The sequence below is a fragment of the Capricornis sumatraensis genome, chromosome 3, assembly GCF_032405125.1.
Source record: "Capricornis sumatraensis isolate serow.1 chromosome 3, serow.2, whole genome shotgun sequence".
NCBI classification, from domain to species: Eukaryota; Metazoa; Chordata; class Mammalia; order Artiodactyla; family Bovidae; genus Capricornis; species Capricornis sumatraensis.
In genome coordinates this window covers 82,540,779-82,564,346 of record NC_091071.1, presented here as the reverse complement: position 1 = coordinate 82,564,346, position 23,568 = coordinate 82,540,779, and the positions used below count along the sequence as shown (strand labels likewise).

The 23,568-nt window shown below is 37.6% G+C and overlaps 1 protein-coding gene across 1 annotated transcript in view; it reads right to left on the bottom strand.

Annotated features, from left to right (window-relative positions):
* Window positions 1-23,568, bottom strand: part of CCDC148 (coiled-coil domain containing 148) — a 204,332-nt gene that overhangs the window by 112,283 nt on the left and 68,481 nt on the right. Inside the window, 1 exon segment of the mRNA XM_068969477.1 lies at window positions 738-878. Within this exon segment, the coding sequence (XP_068825578.1) occupies window positions 738-878 (141 nt within the window).

Genomic DNA, 23,568 nt, shown 5'->3' with positions numbered 1-23,568 from the left:
GCTGTCAATAATTATTTTAAAGCTATTAATAGGTATTTTGGGGAATTCTCTGGAGGTCCAGTGGTTAGGATTCCACACTTCCTCTCCATAGGACATGGATTTGATCCCTGGTCAGAAAACTAAGATCCAACAAGCTACATGGTACAGCCAGAAATAATAAAAATAAAAAAATACCTTTTAAAAAAAAAGTGTTTTAATCAATATTTTGAGGTTTGGGAAAACAATGTTCATTCAAAAATAGGATGATGAATTTGTATCAGTATGAAAAACCAAACAATCTAACACATAATAAAATAAGAAGTAAATTCTTTAAAGGGACTTTTGGTATTCTATTAATTGTACTGACCCCAGTATACTGTATTTTCTAAAAAATACATCTTTTCACAGTCTTTTGCTGTACTGTAGTCAACCAAAATGCTATTCCAGTACCTCTGACTTTGCCATGTCCCTACTAAGAACGTGCTTTAACAACAACTACAAACCCTGTATTTTCTTTATCTATAGTATCTCTTCTAATCACAAGTACTTGTGCTTATGAAGTCAATAAAGTGGGTTTTCCTCCATGTACATAAATCTCTGAAGCTCAAATACATTCAAGCAAGACTCCACTAGAACCTTATGAGTCTTTCTAAGAACTGCCTATGAGGATTCTATGCCAAAGACCAATTCTAGGTCAATCAAATCTCAATCAGGCAATTAAATATTCATTCACACATTTGCAGCAACAGTATAAATACCTCTTTTTTCTTCTCTTCTCTTTGTAACAATTTCTTCTTCTTCCACAGTTTCTCTTTCTCCTCTTCCTTTTCTCTTCTTCTGGCAGAGATTTCCATTTCCAGTCTTGTTACCTCTTCCTGGCGGGCTCGCCACTGAAGAACCTGAAATAAATAGAAATTCATCCAATAAATAAATACACTCAAGTGATTTCACAGATCAAAAGGAGACTAGGTTTTGTATCAAGCAGATGTTAAAGATTTTCCAAGGACCCATTAAAATTCTGCATGCACATGAGTGTGTGATGTATGTGTAAGGTATAGAAAGCAACTGTAAAAATCACTTCATTCAGAGATTGTTCACTTGGATTCATGGAATGAAATTCTAAAGAGTCTGTGATTTGACTTCAAAAGATCTGTGAATTCTCATAAATATTATGTAAAAGTTTTGTGTTTTTGCAGATGTGTTTTCCTAGAACAATATTTCTATTTTCTAGTCAACAGTTTTCAAATGGTCTTAATATCCTAAAAATTTTAGGAATCACTGATATGTTTCATCCTGATTTTTATAAGTGAAGAAAATGAGCCTGAATGAAGACGAAAAAAATTAAGACATTTAAAAGAACTTCCTGGGTACTAATAGGTGTTATTGGTAGAAATATAATTGGTACAGCACTTCTAGAGAACACTGGGTAATATGTAAATATATAGCACAATATGAAATGTACATAGTCTTTCACCCATAACCCCACTTTGAAGAAATTTTTCAAAGAAGACAATCAACAGGACATGTGCACAAATTACCAATAGGAATGTTCATTGCAGTGCTGCTTAAACAGAACAACTGGAGAGTCTAAGTGTCTGGCAACAAGAGATGGCATAAATTAACTATGGCATCATCATGTAATGACTGCCATTGAAAAGTTTCTATATTTCCATATTCATCAATACAGAAAATATCTACAACCTATTATTAGATGTAAAAAAGCAGGCGCAAAACCACATTCATGGTATGATCTCATTAAAATAAAATATCATCTATCTATCTATGCAAAGAAAGAGATTTGGAAAGAGGTTTACCAAAATAATAATATTGTTTATTTCTGAATAGAAGCATTTCATGGAATTTAAAAAAATTTTTATAATAAACATGTCTTATCTTTGTGAGCAGTAAGCCAATAAAGCTAACGAAACAAAAGCAAACATACATTCCATGTACACATATAGCTAACAAAGCAGAGAGGAAGGAGATGGAGACATATGCAGAAAATCTTTTTTTTTTTAAAGGAAGAAGCTAGCATTCTCAGTTTAATATATCATTGTCACATATTTGATATAAGCATGATTCACTGTGGTACTATATGAATGAAAATGGAGTAAATAAAATATCATAAAATATGGGGAACTAAAATAACTAGTTAAGCTCTTTTTGCACTTTCATTATTCAAAGTTTGCTTTCTAAAAATATAGTTTGCTCTATTTATCAAAATAAAAGGAATATCAAGGAAATTCAGACTTTTGTTCTTCAAACACTTCAGTTCAGTTCAGTCGCTCAGTATTGTCCGACTCTTTGCGATCCCATGATTCACAGCACACCAGGCCTCCCTGTCCATCACCAACTCCCAGAGTTCACTTAAGCTCATGTCCATTGAGTTGGTGATGCCATCCAGCCATCTCATCCTCTGTCGTCCCCTTCTCCTCCTGCCCCCAATCCCTCTCAGCATCAGTCTTTTCCAATGAGTCAACACTTCGCACGAGGTGGCCAAAGTACTGGAGTTTCAGCTTTAGCATCATTCCTTCCAAAGAACACCCAGGGCTGATCTCCTTTAGAATGGACTGGTTGGATCTCCTTGCAGTCCATGGGACTCTCATGGACCACAGTTCAAAAGCATCAATTCTTCGGTGCTCAGCTTTCTTCACAGTCCAACTCTCACAGCCATACATGACCACTGGAAAAACCATAGCCTTGACTATGGACCTTTGTTGGCAAAGTAATGTCGCTGCTTTTCAATATGCTCTCTAGGTAGGTCATAACCCTCCTTTCAAGGAGTAGGCGTCTTTTAATTTCATGGCTGCAGTCACCATCTGCAGAGCTTTTGGAGCCCAAGAAAATAAAGTCTCTCACTGTTTCCATTGTTTTCCCATCTATTTGCCATGAAGAATTGATAGGACTGGATGCCATGATCTTAGTTTTTTAAATGTTGAGTTTTAAGCAGCTTTTTCATTCTCCTCTTTCATTTTCATCAAGAGGCTCTTTAGTTCTTCTCTTTCTGCCATAAGGGTGATGTCATCTGCATATCTGAGGTTATTGATATTTCTCCTGGCAATCTTGATTCCAGCTTGTGTTTCTTCCAGCCCAGCATTTCTCATGATGTACTCTGCATATAAGTTAAATAAGCAGTAGGTTGCCCCAACTACTGATAATCTTGGCCATATTTACCTTATTCTTTGGAACCCTATTCCTAGAATAAGATCATCTATGCCCTCTGTCCTAGCTTATTACTTCCAAATCATTCCTTCCTTTATCTACCCTCTGTCTGTAATATGCTCTATCAAAATCAAGTGCCCTGTCAAATATTGCCAGGGGTCTCCCTCCTGAATTGGTCCCCCCTTCTTTAACCTTACGGTTGTATTTAACTCTGTCAACCACCTCTTCATGTTTAAAACTCTTTCATTCCTTGGCTATAACACAGTTCTCCCCTGCTTCTCCACCAGTTGATACTGCTCTCTTCTCTTCTTCCTGCTTCCTGTGTCTACCTTATACTCCTAACTCTATTGCTATCCTTTCTCAACCTCAGCCTCTCTGTTGTTATCTAATGTGCTTGTCCTCACCTCCGACTAATGCCCCACTTTAACCTTGTTAATGTGTAGTCTCTAGGTAGGTTTTTTTTCCCGTTCCTTTCTTTATACCACCGTCTTTGTTCTTTGCCTCATGGTATGACCCAGACTATTCCCCTACCTGAAATGCCCTCAGTTTCCCCCTATTTCATAAAATGCTTCTTGGCCCAGCACATGTCCCATATCTGCCATTATACATTCTCCAACCCACACTCATCTCTTGTATGATTTCACTGACCATATCATAACTGTTCTCTAATTATTTTGAGCATAATATTTCTATTTCCATTTAGAGCAGAGGCCATGATATATAGGTGTTTTGTTTTCTGCTTATACTGTCTAGCAGAGTGCTAGCACATGATAGATGCTCAAGTAATACCTATTTAAATTACCAAAATAACATTTTTAAATGGAACCAAATAAATGAAAAAGAAATGATAGCATTAGAATATACCCTTTTGCAATGCATAACGAAATAATGGGTTCTCATTCATGATAATCATTTGCTACTGAAATTGATCTGAGCTGATAGGAGATGTTATAGTAATGGATGGATCAGGCTGAATTGAAAACACTGAGTAATCTTAACATCAAAGCAGCCATTTTAGTTTCTGATTTGAATATACCAAATATAAAAAAATATATAAAACAGATATATTTCAATATTGATTAGTAAGCAGATGCTATTATGGAAACACTGTTCAGGTTTTTAGGTGTGATCATAGTATGGTTATCCCTTTATAAAGGCTTTATAAATGGTTTATTCTTTCTAATTTTAGAGATAAATACTAAAATATAGATGAAATGATATGATATATGGGTATTTGCATAGGCATGAGAGAGTAGGTAAGGGTATAGATGGAAAAAATTTGACTAGTAAGTTGATAATTGCTGAAGTTGAATAATGACAAACTTAAATATATGTTTATATTTTTCTGTATTAAAATTTTTATTTAAGAAAACACAAAATATAACGTATGACCAAAGAGATTTGCATAGTAAAACACTGTAGTCTCAAGGTTCTCAGACAATGAGACCTGAGAAGCAGTGAACTAATGTAAAGAAACTTAGTACATATTCAGCCTTTCTGAGTCCTGAAATTTATTCCTGTAAATTTCAATAGAAAAAAGTTTGTGTTTTGGAACTACTTTACTCACTTTTGATTTAAGACTAATTTATGGGAATTATCATTGAATGACTTCGCACATGTACTGTTGTACGATTTATGAAGCCAGATATAAGCAAATACCTACAACTGGACAAGATTTCTGTTTCCAAAGGTAAGTATAGCAAGAGAATAACCAGACCAATAAAATTCAGGTACCCCAGTGAATCTCCCAGTTTACCCTTCTTGTCATTTGCAAGTCTAAACAATCTTTTTTCTGTTCTCCAGAAACGATTACAGTAGTTTTTAAATGGAGCATACACTGTAAATCATAAAACAAATGCAAGTTGAGCAATCAAAAGCCAATGGGTTATAGATGTTAAACTGTGTGCACATATATGAATTGCTGGAACAAAAACTCTGGAGCAAGTCAGCATCAGCCTTTTGAAACTAAATAGTTTCTACTTCATATTAGAATCATGAGAATGGTCAGGGACTGTTAGAAGTTTGCCTCCAATCGATAATACACAATATCATCTGTAATTATACCTATATCCCCTCTCCCCCAACACACAAAAAAGGTGAAAATTGAAGAAGAGAACGTTATTAAAGCTAGCATTATATCCTCCTAAGTAGCTGGAGTTGTGAGATCATGACAATGAGAAACAGGCTCTGCAACAGTTAGTATCCAGGAGGTAACATAATGGGGCTTTTTGGAATACACAATGGATACAGTGAAGACTCGCTGGGAAAAGGGTGCCAGTGAAAAAATCTGTACCCAGTGGATCCCCACAGAGGAAGCCAAAGGATTTTCCATGAGGAGAGAATGACAACCGATTATGGTATTTTCAAGTCCAAGAACAAGAAAGCTGACAGGTGGGCAAAGGAATCAATATAAGCACAATAAGCTGAAGTACAGAAGAGCAAACCGTGAGCAAAAGGAAGAACACCCCCGAAAAACATCTTAGCGGTTTTTATTTTAAAAGGTTGGGTAATTATATAGCTTTAAATGGAGCATGCGAACATAACTGTGTAGCAATAACAACCAGGAAGGAACATTACCACAGTGGTAGTCAGGAGCACATTATAAGGAAAGTATTATTTAGATTATTAACTACAGAAGTTTTTTCCAGTTCTTTAGTTAATTCTTTGTTTAATATTCCTGCCAAAGGTACAGTCTTTGAATGAAACCTTAACCTAACAGAGAACAAATGAAGTTTAAAAGATATTAATCTTTACCAATAATAAATTAAGGATTTAAAATGAAAATGGTTAGTAGTATTACATATATCCTTTGCTCTTGATGTAAAAGTTAAATAGTTCAAGGGAAATTAATTAACATGCATATTTTTAGAATGAATCAAGTACTAGAAAAACACAAAATGAAGCCCATGTAAACTTCAAAGGCAATAATGGAAATTCATATCAAGGTAAAAATATTAACACAATTTTACATCAAAGTTGAGAGCATTGAAAATAACATCTGAAGTTGGCAACGCAGTATAAAGGAAATGAGTATTAAGCTGCTGGTCAGAATACCAGCCTTTTTGTCTTCTCTCTGCTGCTAACTGACAACATTGTTACTTTGAGCAAATGGCTAGCCTAGTCTTCTCCCATGTTAAAGGGGACGTCGACTGGATCAGGTGACTTCTATAGTTTCTTTAAGTACTAATATTCTGATTCTATTTTCTATTTTCCTTATGCAGAGAGACCACAATATGCTCTATAGTTTTCAGAATGAAAACTGAATGCAATTCAAAATGAATTGCAATGAGGAACAAACATCAGTATTTTATGAGCCTGGTAAATAATAATAGACAATTAAACATTAATTGTGAACTTTATCAGCCATTATTTTTAGAAACATTGTATCATGCATATTGTTTTATATGTGGGAAAAGTACTATTGAGCAGTGTCTATTACTTATGATAAAATATTAAAAACTGCCATATATGAGGGCTTACTGTGTGCTGGGCCTATGCTTTGTCAACACATTAATCACAGTGTCAAGTAATCCTTGAAACAAGCAAGCTCTCTCTTCTTCATGGTTCATCTGGCTAACTTTTCCTTATCCTAATCAAGCCTAAACTTAGACATCATTTGCTCCAAGAAGCCTTCACTAACTTACCATGTCCAGATCAGGTGTCTCTTCCCAACTTCCCTAGCATCTTGTCTTTCTCTTGTATTACAGCACACATCAGCACTGAACCACTTAGACTTGCCCATATCTCAGACTTGGCTACAAACTTAAGGGCAGGGACCAAATTTGTCTTACACGTGGGCTCTCTCCAGAGTCTTGCATGGTATCTAGCACTTTAAAGGGTTAAGAAATATTTATTGGTAAGTGCACAGATAAGACTCTGAGGCTATGCTTGGCAGTTAGATGGACAATATTTCCCTTTCTCCCCCACTGGATAGGTCTTTGGAAAGAAAGTTACCCTCTCCAGACACATTATCATTTTCCGACTCTTCCACCCTGTGATGCTGGATCCCTGCTTTCCCCATTGTAACTGTTTCCAGGATTCCCAAGCGCCACTTCTGCTTGTCAGACAAGGAAAATATCCAGAAAACCTTGTCAGGATTTTCAATAATGAACTATATTTCTAGCAATGTTAGAGGATATGTGCAAAAAGTGTCAAGCAAATCTTTTTCTATCTTCTCCTTAAATGCTCCTATAAGCTTCTACAGCTGAGTAAACTTCAAATTTTCATTTTATTGAATCTTTAACAGTCTGATAGTTTCCTTAAATTCTTTCCAAATGTCCCGCCATTTTTCAATATTACCTAAGCTTTTTTTTAATCTTATATGTTCCACTTACGTTTAAACTCCACTCATGAAATACAGTACCTGTGCTTTTGCATACATTATTAAAACTTCCTGTTCTCTCCTTGGCATTTTTGCTTAGTGGAAAGATTTGATTTTTCCTCTTGGTTTTACAATTGTGCCTTGGTTTCTTGGATGACTTCATAAGTGCATTTTTTTGATCACTTCTCTTTGATAACTGCTTTCCATTTTCTGTGACTTTTTACTTGTCTTTTTGAGAATCTCAGTGATTATGCACTATTATCTAACTGTTTCGTGCCCTTTTCTTTTCAAATAAAATCTTGCAAAGTTTCATTTTAACGGGTCTTAACCTTAGTGTAAAGTAAGACTTGCAGAGGAAGAAACAAACTAAATGCTAATAAGTGAAAAACTGTCAACAGATATTTTTTCCTAAGGGACAAAACTTACAAACCTATCATTGTACTATATTTACAAAGCTGACAAAGCCAAATTGCATAATAGACTCAGAAAATGGGTTATCAGTCAGGAAATCACTTGCCTGCTGACTATGAGATCTAGGGACACCATTTCCCATTTCTGGGTCTCAAATCCTCTTCAAAAAATGAAGAGCACTAAATCAGTTTTTCAGACAAAGGGTTACAACTCATCAGTGGATAATGAAATAAATTTTATGTATGGGAACTAGCATATTGTTATGGAAGAAAACATCAGAGTGCATCTCATATCATTACAGTAATGCTGTTTCAGGAAATTTTTATTTCCATTCTCTCTGTGTGTGTGTATGCGTGTATGTGTATATATATATTCATTTGTGATATAAAATACATTTCTCATGTAGGTCACAGTGGAAGAAGCTTGAAAAACACAGCAGTAAATTCTCTATAATCTTTTCCAATGCTGAGATTCTATGACTATGTGCTGTAAAGACCAAAGCTACTGTGCTGCCATCATTAAGCCACAGTCCTCATCCTTTCTGCGGTCAACCGAGAAACATAATGAGAGCACCCAGGTTTTGAAATCAGAAACCAGAGATTTAGTCCTACCCTTGTGACTTATTAATGGCACTCCCTGGGGCACATTGTTTAACCACCTCTAACTTCAGAATAATGTAAAATAGGATAAAAACGGCACACACCTTACAGGATTGCTGTGCAAATATCATCAGTTTGCACAAGCCAGATTCTCAGGAATCATCCTGACACTGCCTGTCCCTGACACTCCACATATAATCCATTACCAAGCCCTGCAGACTGCATCTGACTCTCATTTGGACCTACATCCAATTCTATCTTCAGGCCTTCCATCCTAGTGCTATCATCAGAACACATCCTGCATCCACACTGGTTTCATTTCCTGTCCACATCCCCATCTCACTTCCTACACTTTAAACGATTTCCATCACTCTTAGGGTGAAGTCTAAGCTCCCAACTATGGACTACAAAGCCTCCAGAGATTGGCCCTGCCTATATCTGCAGCCCCAACTCCTAAACCCGTTACAATAACTGACTCACCCTCTCTGCTCCAGGAGCCCTGGCCATCATCCAGATCCCTAAAAAAGCCATATTTCCTCCATTATGTGGATGCTGAACATGCCATTTCTTTCACTTGCATCCTCCCCTTCACTTTGCATCCTCCACATCTTTTCCTATTCAATACTTGGCCCCAAATTTCAGCTTCAGTGTCTGTCAGGGGAGTTTTACCCACCCATCCTAGTTGCATGCTCCCATAACTTGCTTAGTTTCCAACATACTTGTCATAGTTTAAAATCAGACATTCAGCTTTGTTACATGACCATGGTCCGCTTCCCCACTAGACTATGATCTCCATAAAGAAAGGGACCACATCTGATTGGCCCATCATTGTATTTCCAGTGCCTCACACACCACCTGACACCTAATAGATGCTCAATAAATGTGTGCGAAGGGGCGAATAAATGAGATAAGAAAGCAAAACTGCTATACGAATGTTCAGTATATTCCTCCGTTGCTACTATTGTTTTCTAGCTGACTTTCCTGACTTCACTGCCATTTCGATTCAACCAATTCAATAGATATTTGTATTTTGGATTAATTTTCACATATTTTTGCTCCCCTTCACATGATTCTAATAATGGTGGCTTTGCATTTGCCACCATTCCAAGCAGTTTCTATGGCAATTCAGACATTACCTTGTTCAAAGAGAGACTCACTCTTTTAAGGAATATGTGGACTTGACCCCATGTATATCACCTTATTTCCTATTACTCCCCAAAGCAAACAGCCCAGGCCTTCCTCTGCCTCTGCCTCTTCCTCTCTGCCCCACTGCTACACATCCATGTTTATCTCTGTCCCAGGTCTTTGCCTGGGAAACCCTCACTCCTGCTCATCTCTCCTTCAAGGCCCCTCAGAGTTGTCCTTCCTAACATCCTCTCTACCATTAGTCAACCCCAGCTCTTGTGTACATCTATGACTGTGTCACAAAATAGATACCGTCCAGACACTCTTTAACTATCTTGCTTTATTTTCACTCCACTTACACTATAAAAAATTATATTATTACCCTAAGAGTTCTCAACAAAAGGAGGATTTTTTTTTCTTATATCTATATGAGATGATATCAACTAAACCTACGGTGGTAATCACTTCCAATAAATATAAATCAAACCATCATGCTGTATACCTTAAACTTATACAGTGAGATACGTCAATTATTTCTCAGTAAAACTGGAAAACATTTTATTATTGGTCAGTTGATTTGTTTTCTTAACAGTGTTTCTCCCTAGACTTTAAACTCCATGAGAACAGGTACTTGGCCTTATTTACTTTCTAACCCACTGCTGGAACAGTGCCTCCTCCAAAGTAGGTGTTCAATGAATATTTCTTGGGTAAATGAACAAGAATGGCTTTCATCAAAAAGATAAGAATTAATGAGTGTTGGCGAGGACGTGAAGAAAAGGAAACCCTTTTGCACTGTTGGTGGGACTGTAAGTTAGTGCAGCCATGGTGGAAAACAGTATGGAGTTTCCTCAAAAAATTAAAAGCAGAACTATCATACAATCCAGAAGTTCCACTTCTGTGTATTTATCCAATGGGAATGAAATCAATATCTTGAAAGATACCTGCACTCGCAACTTCACTGCAGCATTATTTATAATAGCCGAGACATGGAAACAACCCAAGTGTCCACTGACGGATGAATGGATAAAGAAAATGTGGTACACATATACACTGGAATATTATTCAGTGGTAAAAAGAAAAAATCCTACAACTTCCAACAACATGTATAGATCTTAAGGGTATTATGCCAAGGGAAATAAGTCAAAGACAAATACTATATGATCTCACATGTGGAATCTAAAACAAAAAACAAACCAAAAAAAAAGAACTTTTAGATACAGAGAACAGATTGGTGGTTGCCAGAGATAGAGGGGTTGGGGAGATAGTCAAAACGGGTAAAGCAGGTCAAAGGAACAAACTTTCAGGGGTATAATGCACAGCATAGTTAACAATTCTGTATTGTATGTTTGAAAGTTTCTGAGAGCATAAATCTTAAGAGTTCTCATCATAAGAAAAAAATATAATAATGTGTGGTGGTGAATGTTACCTAAACTTACTGAGGTAATCATTTCCCACAATACATAAATATTTCAAATTATACTATATGCTTAAAATTAATACAAAGTTATATGTTAGTTATATCTCAATTGTTAAAAAGGAGGAAAAATGGTTTTATTTATTAGCCATTTCACAGGCACATACTACTTTTCCCAACTAGATTATATGCTCCTTATATATTGAGGTCAAGGTTTACACAATTTTTATAATCTATAAAATCTTCTGCAACACTAAAAGTTATTATTAAAGATATCTGCTATCTAACAACATCTTGCAGGAAAGTTGAGATAACTGTATGCTGAGCACTAAGTTTAACTTCAGTATCAGGGATTTTCCATAAAGCCATCAACCCCAGAAATGACCAAACTTTTGATTCTGCAAATCAGAGTTTTCTTATCTTGGTCTATGGTTAAAAATAAAATACAAATAAAATATGTATTACATTTGCCTAACAAGGCATTTCTCTAATTAATGCAAGTGAAATAGATTACAGAAGAGAGAAAAAGTTACCTAGAACACCTTGTAATTAGGATGGTTTGCCGTCTAGAGGGAGAAAGTATCTACAGGGAGATATATATTATATAATGTAAATAAGTATTAGTAAGTTATTCTTAAAATCACAAGTTTATGCTAGCATAATCATATACCTCGAGCTCTGATATTTTCCCCTTAGAGTTATTATTTTAATGAACAGAGCCTCAAGAGAAATACTTATGGATTAGTAATCACTGAAATAGTCTTTTTTTATGAGAATAAGATGATTTTGGAGCTATGAAATGAAGACCACTACTGAGAATAAAAATTAGGGAAAGTTATTATGGAGTGTGATAAAAGTGATTACAGTTTATGGATTTCCTAACTCATAGGACCCAAACAGGAAGCCTTCAATGAGAGTATTTTTCTTTCCAACAACACAGTTCTTTCTAGATATAGCACAGAATCAACAACAGAATAATTCAACAGAAATAATTCAAAGAACTTGGCAGTACTTTTAGTCTCTTCACTCAAACTTATTACATCTTACCTATATAAAGGGGCCATGAATAGAAGTCAAGCAGAGATCACAAAAAGATTAACTGGGAAAAATCATAAAAGAAAGTGACTTCCATTATCATCAGCAGAACCCCATTCACTTAGGATGTTATTCAGCAATAAATATTTCAAACTAGATATAGTGCATGTTGATATATGTGTATTGCCTAAATGCCTTTTTGCAGAAAGAACAGTCAAAACAATCAGAAAAAATAAGCAATATCTTCTTGGTGGACCGGGGAAGCAATAGGAGAAAAGAGAGGAGGGAAAGACAAAAGACAAGATGAAAAATTAAGGGAACCATTATATGAATGCAAAGGGGGCCTCACCCAGATTATCCCTAAAAATGCTAATGGAAGTTAACACACATCAATTTTCTGAGCAGTCACAAGATAACAAATCCCATTGTCTTGAACTTTCTTCAAATAGATATTAAGAAAGAGGCAGACTGCTGTACTGATACTACAGCATGAGATGTTGGTGAAGATGAGAAACCTTGTTCTTCTCCATAAAGTCTTGGTAAACCCCTGAAATGAATGGTCTGAACAGATAAACACTAAAACAATGTGCATTATTTTTAATTCATTTATTTTATATTCCATTATATTTAGCCAGTTTGCTTCTAAATGACAACTCCTTTGCAGTTCCAATTTCCCCAATCTTCAAATTACTTACTCTGCATGTTTCTTTTTTTAATATAAATTTATTTATTTTAATTGGATGCTAATTACTTTACAATATTGTATTGGTTTTGCCACACATCAACATGAATCCGTCACGGGTGTACACATCTTCCCCATCCTGAACCCCCTCCCACCTCTCTCCCCATCCCATCCCTCTGGGTCATCCCAATACACCAGCCCCAAGCATCCTGTATCATGCATCAAACCTAGACTGGCGATTCATTTCATATATGATATTATACATGTTTCAATGCCATTCTCCCAAATCATCCCACCCTCTCCCTCTCCCACAGAGTCCAAAAGACTGTTCTATGCATCTGTGTCTCTTTTGCTGTCTTGCATACAGGGTTATCGTTACCATCTTTCTAAATTCCATATACATGTGTTAGTATACTGTATTGGTGTTTTTCTTTCTGGCTTACTTCACTCTGTATAATTGGCTCCAGTTTCATCCACCTCATTAGAACTGATTCAAATGCATTCTTTTTAATGGTTGAGTAATACTTCATTGTATATATGTACCACAGCTTTCTTATCCATTCATCTGCCAATGGACATCTAGGTTGCTTCCATGTCCTGGCTATTGTAAACAGTGCTGTGATGAACATTGGGGTACATGTGTCTCTTTCAATTCTGGTTTCCCCGGTGTGTATGCCCAGCAGTGGGATTGCTGGGTCATAAGGCAGTTCTATTTCCAGTTTTTTAAGGAATCTCCACACTGTTCTCCATAGTGGCTGTACTAGTTTGCATTCCCACCAACAGTGTAAGAGGGTTCCCTTTTCTCCACACCCTCTCCAGCATGTATTGCTTGTAGACTTTTGGATAGCAGCCATTCTGACTGCTGTGACTGACTGGTGTGAAATGATACCTCATTGTGGTTTTGATTTGCATTTCTCTGATAATGAGTGATGTTGAGCATCTTTTCATCTGTTTGTTAGCCATCTGTATGTCTTCTTTGGAGAAATGTCTGTTTAGTTATTTGGCCCAAAAAAGAATCAAAAAATGCATATGTTTCTTGAAGGAATAGCTCTGATCCCCTATATAAAATTCTGTACTATTCAACCAAGGAGACAACCCTGTCCTAATTCATAAAAACATATTAAACAGAAGACATGAAGCATGATGGTATGAATCTAATTGCCACTTATGCTAGGAGATTTAGAAATTTGAATTTGCTCTTTTATGTCTATGTTCTATTTCAAGTTTCCTGCCTCCAGATAATTACTCCCAGCTAGAAAAAAAAAACAAAAAAGATACTATCTGTCATTACAGAGCTAATGTACCTGACCAACTATTCTAAACACGATTATGTGTAAATGTATTGGGGATTTTTTACATTTAAAGCTATTTTGTCTTTTCACAGGAGTCCAGTGAATTATGGCATTCCAGGTTTCTCATATATAATTCCCGTCATGTACCTTCCCTGCCTCACATAGAGAGAGATTCTAATCCTTGAATAATATTGCCATCAGCACTCAAACTGAGGCATACTCTGTGAAATTAATAAGAAAATACCTCTAATTTATAATTGAATAAAACATGTTTAAGAGTTAGTAACATGTCAGAATTAATAACACCAATTATACATCTTCATCAGCTAGCTGGATCCACCTCTGATGTTCCCAGGGTTTCTGTTTTGGTTTTTTTCCTTCTCACTCAGCCCACTGGGCCTCCAGTACTATGAATGGGCTCATAGCTCCCAAATCCACGGCTCCAGATCCATTTTGCCAACTGCCTGTTGGGTAATCTATAGCCCTCTAAAAGCAATACATTCAAAGACAGAATCACTATCCTTCCCTCAGAACCTGTACTCCTTAGTTAAGTTGGTGACATCATAGACAAACTCGGTTGCCCAAGCCAAGAGCCACTCTAGACCTTTTTCTCTCCAATATCCTTCATATTCTGTCACTATATCCTTCTTAATATATCTAGACTCCTTTATCTCACCTCCAGTCCTAGAGCTACGAAGTTCAGTTAAACTTTGATCATCTCATTCCTCAAATTTGAGAATTAGTCCTAACTGGCCTCCCCACATTCAGATTTATCCCATATCAATCCATTTTCCACATCCTTCCTGAATAATCCTTTTACAATGAGAAATCTGGTATTACTCCCCTTTTGTTGCCATTGTTTTTCAGTCGTACAGTTGTGACTGACTCGTTGCGACCCCATAGACTGCAGAATGCCAGGCTTACTGTCCTTCACTATCTCCCAGAACTTGCTCAAACTCATGTCCACTGAGTCAGTGATACCATCCAACCATCTCATCCTCTGTTGTCCCCTTCTCCTGCCTTCAATTTTTCCCAGCATCAGGGTCTTTTCCAATGAGTTGGCTCTTTTCATCAGGTGGCCAAAGTATTGGAGCTTCAGCTTCAGCATCAGTCCTTCCAGTGAATATTCAGGACTGATTTCCTTTAGGATTGACTGGGTTGATCTTGCTGTCCAAAGGACTCTCAAGAGTCTTCTCCAGAACCACAGTTCAAAAGCATCAGTTTTCAGTGCTCAGCTTTCTTCACGGTCCAACTCTCACTTCCATACATCACTACTGGAAAAACCGTGACTGACTATATAGACCTTTGTCAGCAAAGTAATGAAATGTCTCTGCTTTTTAATACGCTATCTAGGTTTATAATAGCTTTTCTTCCAAGGAGCAAGTGTCCTTTAATTTGAAGGCTGAAGTCACCATATGCTGTGATTCTGGAGCCCAAGAAAAGAAAGTCTGTCACTGTTTCCATTGTTTCCTCATCTATTTGCCATGAAGTGATGGGACCAGATGCCATGATCTCAGTTTTTTGAACTGAGTTTTAAGCCAGCATTTTCACTCTCTTTCACCTAGCCTTTTAAAGTTTCCCCACTGTGTCAAGCAGAGACTTAAGTTCAAATATTTGTTGGAGCCAGGTAAGTAGCAAAAGTGAGAAAAGGGGACTGGGTGTAAAACACCCAAGTGGTGGTTGGGAAGCGACCCATATTGACAGGCACATGCTCCACTTAAAGTCACATAAGGGAGGCAGTGGCTTTTGACTCTAGACAGTTGTTGCCACAAAGAAAGGAACTCCTAAGTAATTCAGTTCAGTTCAGTTGCTCAGTTGTATCCCACTCTTTGCAACCCCCTGGACTGCAGCACACCAGGCTTCCATGTTCATCATCAACTCCTGGAGCTTGCTCAAATTCATATCCATCAAGTCGGTGATGCCGTCCAACCATCTCATCCTCTATGTCCCCTTCTTCTTCTGCCTTCAATCTTCCCCAGCATCAGGATCTTTTCCAATGAGTCAGTTCTTTGCATCAGGTGGCCAAAGTATTGGAACTTCAGCTTCAGCATCAGTCCTTCCAATGAATATTCAGGACTGATTTCCTTTAGGATTGACTGGTTTGATCTCCTTGCTGTCCAAGGGATTCTCAAGAGTCTTCTCCAAACCACAGCTCATGCTTGTGATACTTTTGAACTGTGGTGTTGGAGAAGACTCTTGAGTCCCTTGGACAGCAAGGAAATTATTCCAATTTTTCAAAAGAATTTCAAAGTCTGGATTTGTATGCATATGTTCCAATATTTTAACATTGAAAATATACTCATATTCTTAAATACAAATATTGCTCACTCAGTCGCTTCAGTCATGTGTGACTCTTTGCAACCCTATGGACCATAGCTCACCAGGCTCCTCTGTCCATGGGATTCTCCAGGCAAGAATACTGGAGTCAGTTGCCATTTCCTCCTCCAGAGGATCTTCTCAACCCAGGGATCGAACCCATGTCATCTACGTCTTCTGCATTACAGGCAGATTCTTTACCACTGAACCACCGATGAAGCCCAAAAAGCAAATACATGAAGCCCTAATTTCATATTTAGGCTATCTGTTTTCAGCTTTTCATCTACCAGATAGAATTCCAAGTCTTCGCATGATTTACCAGGTTCCCCATTATCTGTCAAAGAATATTCTTTCTTCATCCTTCCTGCACCCAAACCACATTCCCTGCACCTATAACAAAATACATGCAGTTCTTCAAACATGCCATGCTGTTTTAGGTCCCCATGCCTTCGAATAGTTTCTCCTACTTCTGAAATACCCTGCTTCCCTAGTGGCAAATGGTTATTCACTTTTCCAGTCTTAGCTCAAGCATCTCCTCCTCTATAAAGCCTTCCTGGATCCACCCACAGTAAGATAATTATCCTTGGTGTCACTTCCACCTCTAGGCCATAACCATATAACTCACCAATCCCACTGGGCATGTATCCCAGTGAATTAATTGAATTAATATATAAATAAGCTCACTAAATTGAAATTATTTATTTTAAAGTTGCCTCTTCTGTATCAGGACCACTTTTAGGGCAAAGACTTATTTCACCTTTTTTATGTCTATCCTCAGCCCATAGCCTATATAGTAGACATAATAGTATTAGAACTAAATAGGAGATATGAGACATGTCATTTTTACTAGTTGGTAATTAAGTATTAATGATAGGAAAATGGAGATCTTTATTGATATCTGAGAGAATTTAACTTAACTTTCATAGAAGTAGAACAACTTTAGTTTTAACTGAAAAATACTTCTAATCTGCCTCTTCTCCTAGGCTGGTCAGTCCTTCACTAGCTATGTAGTGGCTTCAGCCCTGTTTACTGTCTCTTGACCCTGTAAGTTTTGCCTTTTCCACAGTTTTATATAAAACTATATGTAGTTTTGGACTTGGCTTCTTTCACTTAGCATAACACATCTGATGTTCAACCATGTTGTTATATGTATAGAAGCTGATTCCCTTGGTTGTTGAGAAGTATTCGGTTGTGTGGATGCACCACAGACTGTTTATCCACCCACTAGTTGTAGGACATTTGGGTTACTTCCAGTTTGGGGCAATTACAATTAAGCTGTTTATAAACATTTGCTGCAGGTTTTGTATAAACATAAGTTTTAATTTCGCCTGGATACATACCCAGTAGGATTGGTGAGTCATACAGTTAAGTGTAAGTTTAACTTTACAAGAAATTGTCAAACTGCTTTTTCCAAAGTGGCTGTACCATTCTGCACTTCTATCAGCAATGTATGAGAGTTCCAGTTGCTTCACATTCTCACCAGAACTTGATACTGTCAGATTTCTGGGTAGTTAGTTTTTTTTAGGGTAGCAGGCGTGGTTGACTACAGGAGGGCATGACAACCCACACCAGTGTTCTTGCTTGGAGAACACCCATGGACAGCAGAGCCTGGCAGGCTACAGTCCATGGGGTTGCAAAGAATCACACACGACTAAGCTACTAAGCACAGCAGAGCGCAGGAGTGGTTGAAGCCATTTGAACATAAATGTAGCAGAATGTAGTTGAGGTTTCAGTTTGCCTGACATCTTCTAAATAATTTTTTCTTCACTGTTCTTTATTAGCTGATATTTCCAACATCTCTGTGTCCTACCTTGTATCCTCTTGGTCAACCTTTGGACTGCAACTGTTGTGTCAACCAGTTGCTCACAGACAGGGCCTGAAAGCAACTCAACCATATCTCACTTCCACCATGTATCTTGCACTTTCTGCCCATGGCTTCTCTGTCCCCACTTCACATTTGAAATATTGGTAAAAATCTTCTCATTCTGATGCAGTGTAAAGCTAGAAATGCAAGAAACCTTATACCCTAGTGGGCAGTTCTTGACCCATGGTCGACTGAAGCCAATGCATACATACTCCTGGAAGTATAGTTCCACCCCTTAGAAGAATACTTATAAGACATTTTCTCTATCACTCCTCGCAGAATCCCCAGTGGGAGTGAACACCATCTGAACATTATTTTTGCCCATAATGGTGATCTGCAAAATAATATATCCCAGGGATGGTTTTCCCTTCTTTCTTGTTTGACTCTTTCAAAGCTCCTACTTGTTTTCCTTGCGGTTACCTCCTGAAATCAATTGCCTGTGCACAAGCCTTTCTTTCGGTTCCTGCTTTAGGTGGTGTCCAGAGTAAGTCAGTTCTGGGAAGTATCTCAGTTCAAAGGAGAAGTAAGCAACAGAACAAAACTGAACCTAGGCTGATACTCTGTAAAGGACACAACATATTTTTTTCCCTTCTTTAGTGAGTAGTATATTTAGTCACGTCTTCAACCATGAGATATAAGACTGAAAAGTCGGATTTTTAATACTTAAATATGTCTCTTTAATTAGAACCTTAAGGAGATATATGAAGATGGTATTTTAGATTTATTGAAAATAATAAAATATTAACGTCAACTTGCTAAACATTAATATTTAACTTTTATTCTTCACTAAAGGCATTTGCAAATTTGCATTGTCTTAGTTAACTTGCACATTTTGTGACAGAGCCTCATGGAAAACTGCTGAGGCAGCTTGCTGAGGTGTAGTCTCCTATGGAAGGAGCGTTTTATTCTGTACAAGAGCTCTTACCAGGTCTGGAGAGAGGATGTGAGTGACAAGGACTCTTATGTCATTTAGAACAGAAGCAAATAACAAAGGGAAGAGTTATTTCATGTGAGGAACAGAGTCTTTGATACTGATAACTCTGGCTACTAAAGTTACACTCAAGTGTAGCTCTGTCTTAGCTTACTTCTAAGAAGTGTCCATGGAGAGGACAATTTATAGGTAAACAAGAGAGTTTGTAAAGGTTTGTATTATTATTCTCATGCTTGACACTGAATACCACTTTTATCTACACAGAAAGAGCTTTTGTTAACAAGCAGGAAAAAGCTAATCTATTCAGAAGGATAGAGGTCTCAATTTTCTTGATGACAATACACAAGTATAACTCGACTCTCTTTCGCACAAATCATTCTGGCATGTATACATTATATATATGGGTTGATTGTATCCATGGACACTCTTTGCATGGGTTTTCTTTTCCTATTGTGGAAGCATCCTTAGTATTTTCATAAAAGGAAAAAGCTGACATGTTGGTAGACAGAAGCCACATGTGTGTTCTCTTAGAGGATAATCTTGACTATAGGCTTCATAGGGGAATGGTAAAAAAAAAAAATCTCTTGGGAAAAATGAGCAATTCAGGTTGAATGTGATTTCAGATAGAAATTTTTAAGAGAAAATTATACAAATAACTACTTGGTATTTACAACAAGCAGGCACTGTAAACATTTTTCAACGCCCTACCTTTGTGAAACAGATCTATTCTGTTTCAGCATAATCATCATCACCTTTATTTTAACCAACTAACAGAATTAATGACACAGGTTTTTAAAGTTAATAAACTATTCTGAGTGCTTTATGTGTACTCTTCTAAATCTCTCAGATAATAATTTACCAGTATATGAGTAGTTTCCAGGACATCTATTTTATTATACGGAAACCAGATAAAATGTTGTCTGCTGACTATTTTTATTTAGGTCTGTAACTATCATTTAAACAACTTGCCTTAAAACCAAACAGTGATTTTGTCACAAAAGTAAATGGCTCTTCTCGTTTCTCTATTCCCCTAAACACTCCAGGTTGGAAAGCTCAGGCATCTTACATCCTCTTTGCCTCCTTATAGTAAATTAAACTCCATTAATTTATCCTTGGTTTTATTTGATTCTTTTTCTCCATTTCCTTCCCTCCTACCCAAGTTGAAAAGGCTAGGCTGATGCTCAGTGGATTAATAGCAGGGTCAGTTATCAGTAAGCTTTGAGAAAACATGAACATTACCTGACAGACTTAAATGCACCGTTCCAAAAGGTGTTCATAAGATTTATAGGGGGAATTTCTGGGGAAAGTACAAAGAGCTATAGCTCCACTTGAGACTTAGGAATGATCTCAGAACAATCACAGGGACAAGCAGAGCATATACTGGAGAAAAAAAACAAATATATAGGCCCTAAGTGCAAGTTGGTCTCCTTGATGAATGAGAAGATTTTGGTAATTCCTTTCTACCTCTCTGGTTTACAGAAGGTGAATTATAGTCTTCAGATGAATAGAATAAAGTATACTTAAATGAAAGTCAAAAAGAAAAAGAGCACAACTATTGCCCATTGTTTGGCAATTCTTATCTTTGACATAGATAGGAAAAAAGGGAAACTCTTTAATGCCTTAACTATACATCAGGCATGAAACTCTCCCCAGGCAGAGAGGATTCACACCTTCTGATGAAGCTGCAAAGGCCCTACCCCAGAGGGTGTTTGTGCCAGGATGGATGTGCAGTACTTTCTGCAGAGTATAAGGCAGCTAAGTGCAATTCTGATATGGGAAATTATCCTGCAATATTCAAAGTTCAAGGAGAGCTTGCCTAGAAACGAGTGTATCGACCCTCCCCACCACTGCATTTCTTCTCTTACACTAGGAAAGAATGAAACAATAAAATTCAGAATGTATCTCTTAGACCTTAGAAAGTTATCTCAGAAATTGAAGCCTTGGAGACAAAAAAGGTAGATTAACTTTTTCTTCTAATTAAAGGTCATGGCTTTGGAAGAGGCTGGAGAATAAGAGAAGTAAATAACTGGCTCTGAAAAAAGTATTAAGATTTGGTTTCTGCACTGTAAACTATTATTCCAGATTGATAAACTCCTAGAAGAGCATTTTATAAAGATTAGGAAGAAAATTTTGGCAGAAGTCATACAGATCTGACACGGAAGATGTCAACCTTAAAAGCAGCTGAAGATTGGTAACGAAGTATACATTATGATGACAACAGGCACAGTATGTATAGAACAACAGTGAAGGAAGTATTTGATGATTATCAGTAATAAGTAATAATAATATATTCCCATTGTCCCCATTTGAAGGTAGAGTTCCACAGAATACCAAGGAGACATAACAAAGACTTCCTCAGTGATCAATGCAAAGAAATAGAGGAAAACAATAGAATGGGAAAGAACAGAGACCTCTTCAAGAAAATTAGAGATACCAAGGGAACATTTCATGCAAAAATGGGCTCAAAAAAGGACAAACGGTAGGGACCGAACAGAAGCAGAAGATAGGAAGAAGAGGTAGCAAGAATACATAGAAGAACTGTACAAAAAAGATCTTCATGACCCATTAATCATGATGGTGTGATCACTCACCTAGAGCCAGACATTCTGGAATGCGAAGTCAAGTGGGCCTTAGGAAGCATCACTAAGAACAAAGCTAGTGGAAGTGATGGAATACCAGATGAGCTATTTCATATCCTGAAAGATGATGCTGTGAAAGTGCATTCAATATGCCAGCAAATTTGGAAAAGTCAGCAGTGGCCACAGGACTGGAAAAGGTCAGTTTTCATTCCAATCCCAAAGAAAGGCAATGCCAAAGAATGCTCAAACTACTGCATAATTGCACTCATCTCAAAGTAAAGATCCTTAAAGTAATCCTTAAAATTAGTAAAGTAATCCTTAAAATTCTCCAGGCCGGGCTTCAGCAATATGTGAACCATGAACTCCCTGATCAAATTGTCAACATCCGCTGGATCATCGAAAAAGGAAGAGAGTTCCAGAAAAAAATCTATTTCTGCTTTATTGACTATGCCAAAGACTTTGACTGTGTGGATCACAATAAACTGTGGAAAATTCTGAAAGAGATGGGAATACCAGACCGCCTGACCTGCCTCTTGAGAAATCTGTATGCAGGTCAGGAAGCAACAGTTAGAACTGGACATGGAACAACAGACTGGTTCCAAATAGGAAAAGGAGTATGTCAAGGCTATATATTGTCACCCTGCTTATTTAACTTATATGCAGAGTACATCATGAGAAACGCTGGGCTGGAGGAAGCACAAGCTGGAATCAAGATTACCGGGAGAAATATCAATAAGCTCATATATGCAGATGACACCACCCTTATGGCAGAAAGTGAAGAACTAAAGAGCCTCTTGATGAAAGTGAAAGAGGAGAGTGCAAAAGTCAGCTTAAAGCTCAACATTCAGAAAACGAAGATCATGGCATCCGGTCCCATCACTTCATGCCAAATAGATGGGGAAACAGTGGAAACAGTGGCTGACTTTATTTTGGGGGGCTCCAAAACCACTGCAGATGGTGATTGCAGCCATGAAATTAAAAGACACTTACTCCTTGGAAGGAAAGTTATGACCAACCTAGATAGCATATTAAAAAGCAGAGACATTACTTTGCCAACAAAGGTCCGTCTAGTCAAGGCTATGGTTTTTCCAGTGGTCATGTATGGATGTAAATTGGACTATAAAGAAAGCTGAGTGCCGAAGAATTGATGCTTTTGAACTGTGGTGTTGGAGAAGACTCTTGAGAGTCCCTTGCACTGCAAGGAGATCCAACCAGTCCATCCTAAAGGAGATTAGTCCTGGGTGTTCATTGGAAGGACTGATGTTGAAGCTGAAACTCCAATATTTTGGCCACCTGCTGCAAAGTGCTGACTCATTTGAAAAGACCCTGATGCTGGGAAAGATTGAGGGCAGGAGGAAAAGGGGATGACAGAGGATGAGATGGTTGGATGGCATCGCCAACTCGATGGACTTGGGTTTGGGTGGATTCCAGGAGTTGGTGATGGACAGGGAGGCCCGGCGTGCTGCGGTTCGTGGGGTCACAAAGAGTTGGACACAATTGAGTGAATGAACTGAACTGAATTGTTCCCATACCTCTTCAACCTGGGACTACAAATGAAGACACATTAGCATCTGTGACTGCCCCTTCAGCCACTATAAAATGTCCCCAAGTGTTTCCAAGGATTAACAGAGGGTGTACCAACAATGACATGTCTGATGGGCATTTGCTTCTTTCTTAGATCTCAGAGGAGGATCTGCCATCTCTACTTTGTACCCACTAGGTCTGCAGCTCTTACAGGGGCTCTTCTTAAATTTCATCACTGCTGCTTGTCAAGATACCAAACTCTAGAGGTGCTAAGTAGATCTCATTCCATCTGGTCTTTACTGCCACAGTGATTCTGGATTCTTTGTAGGAACGA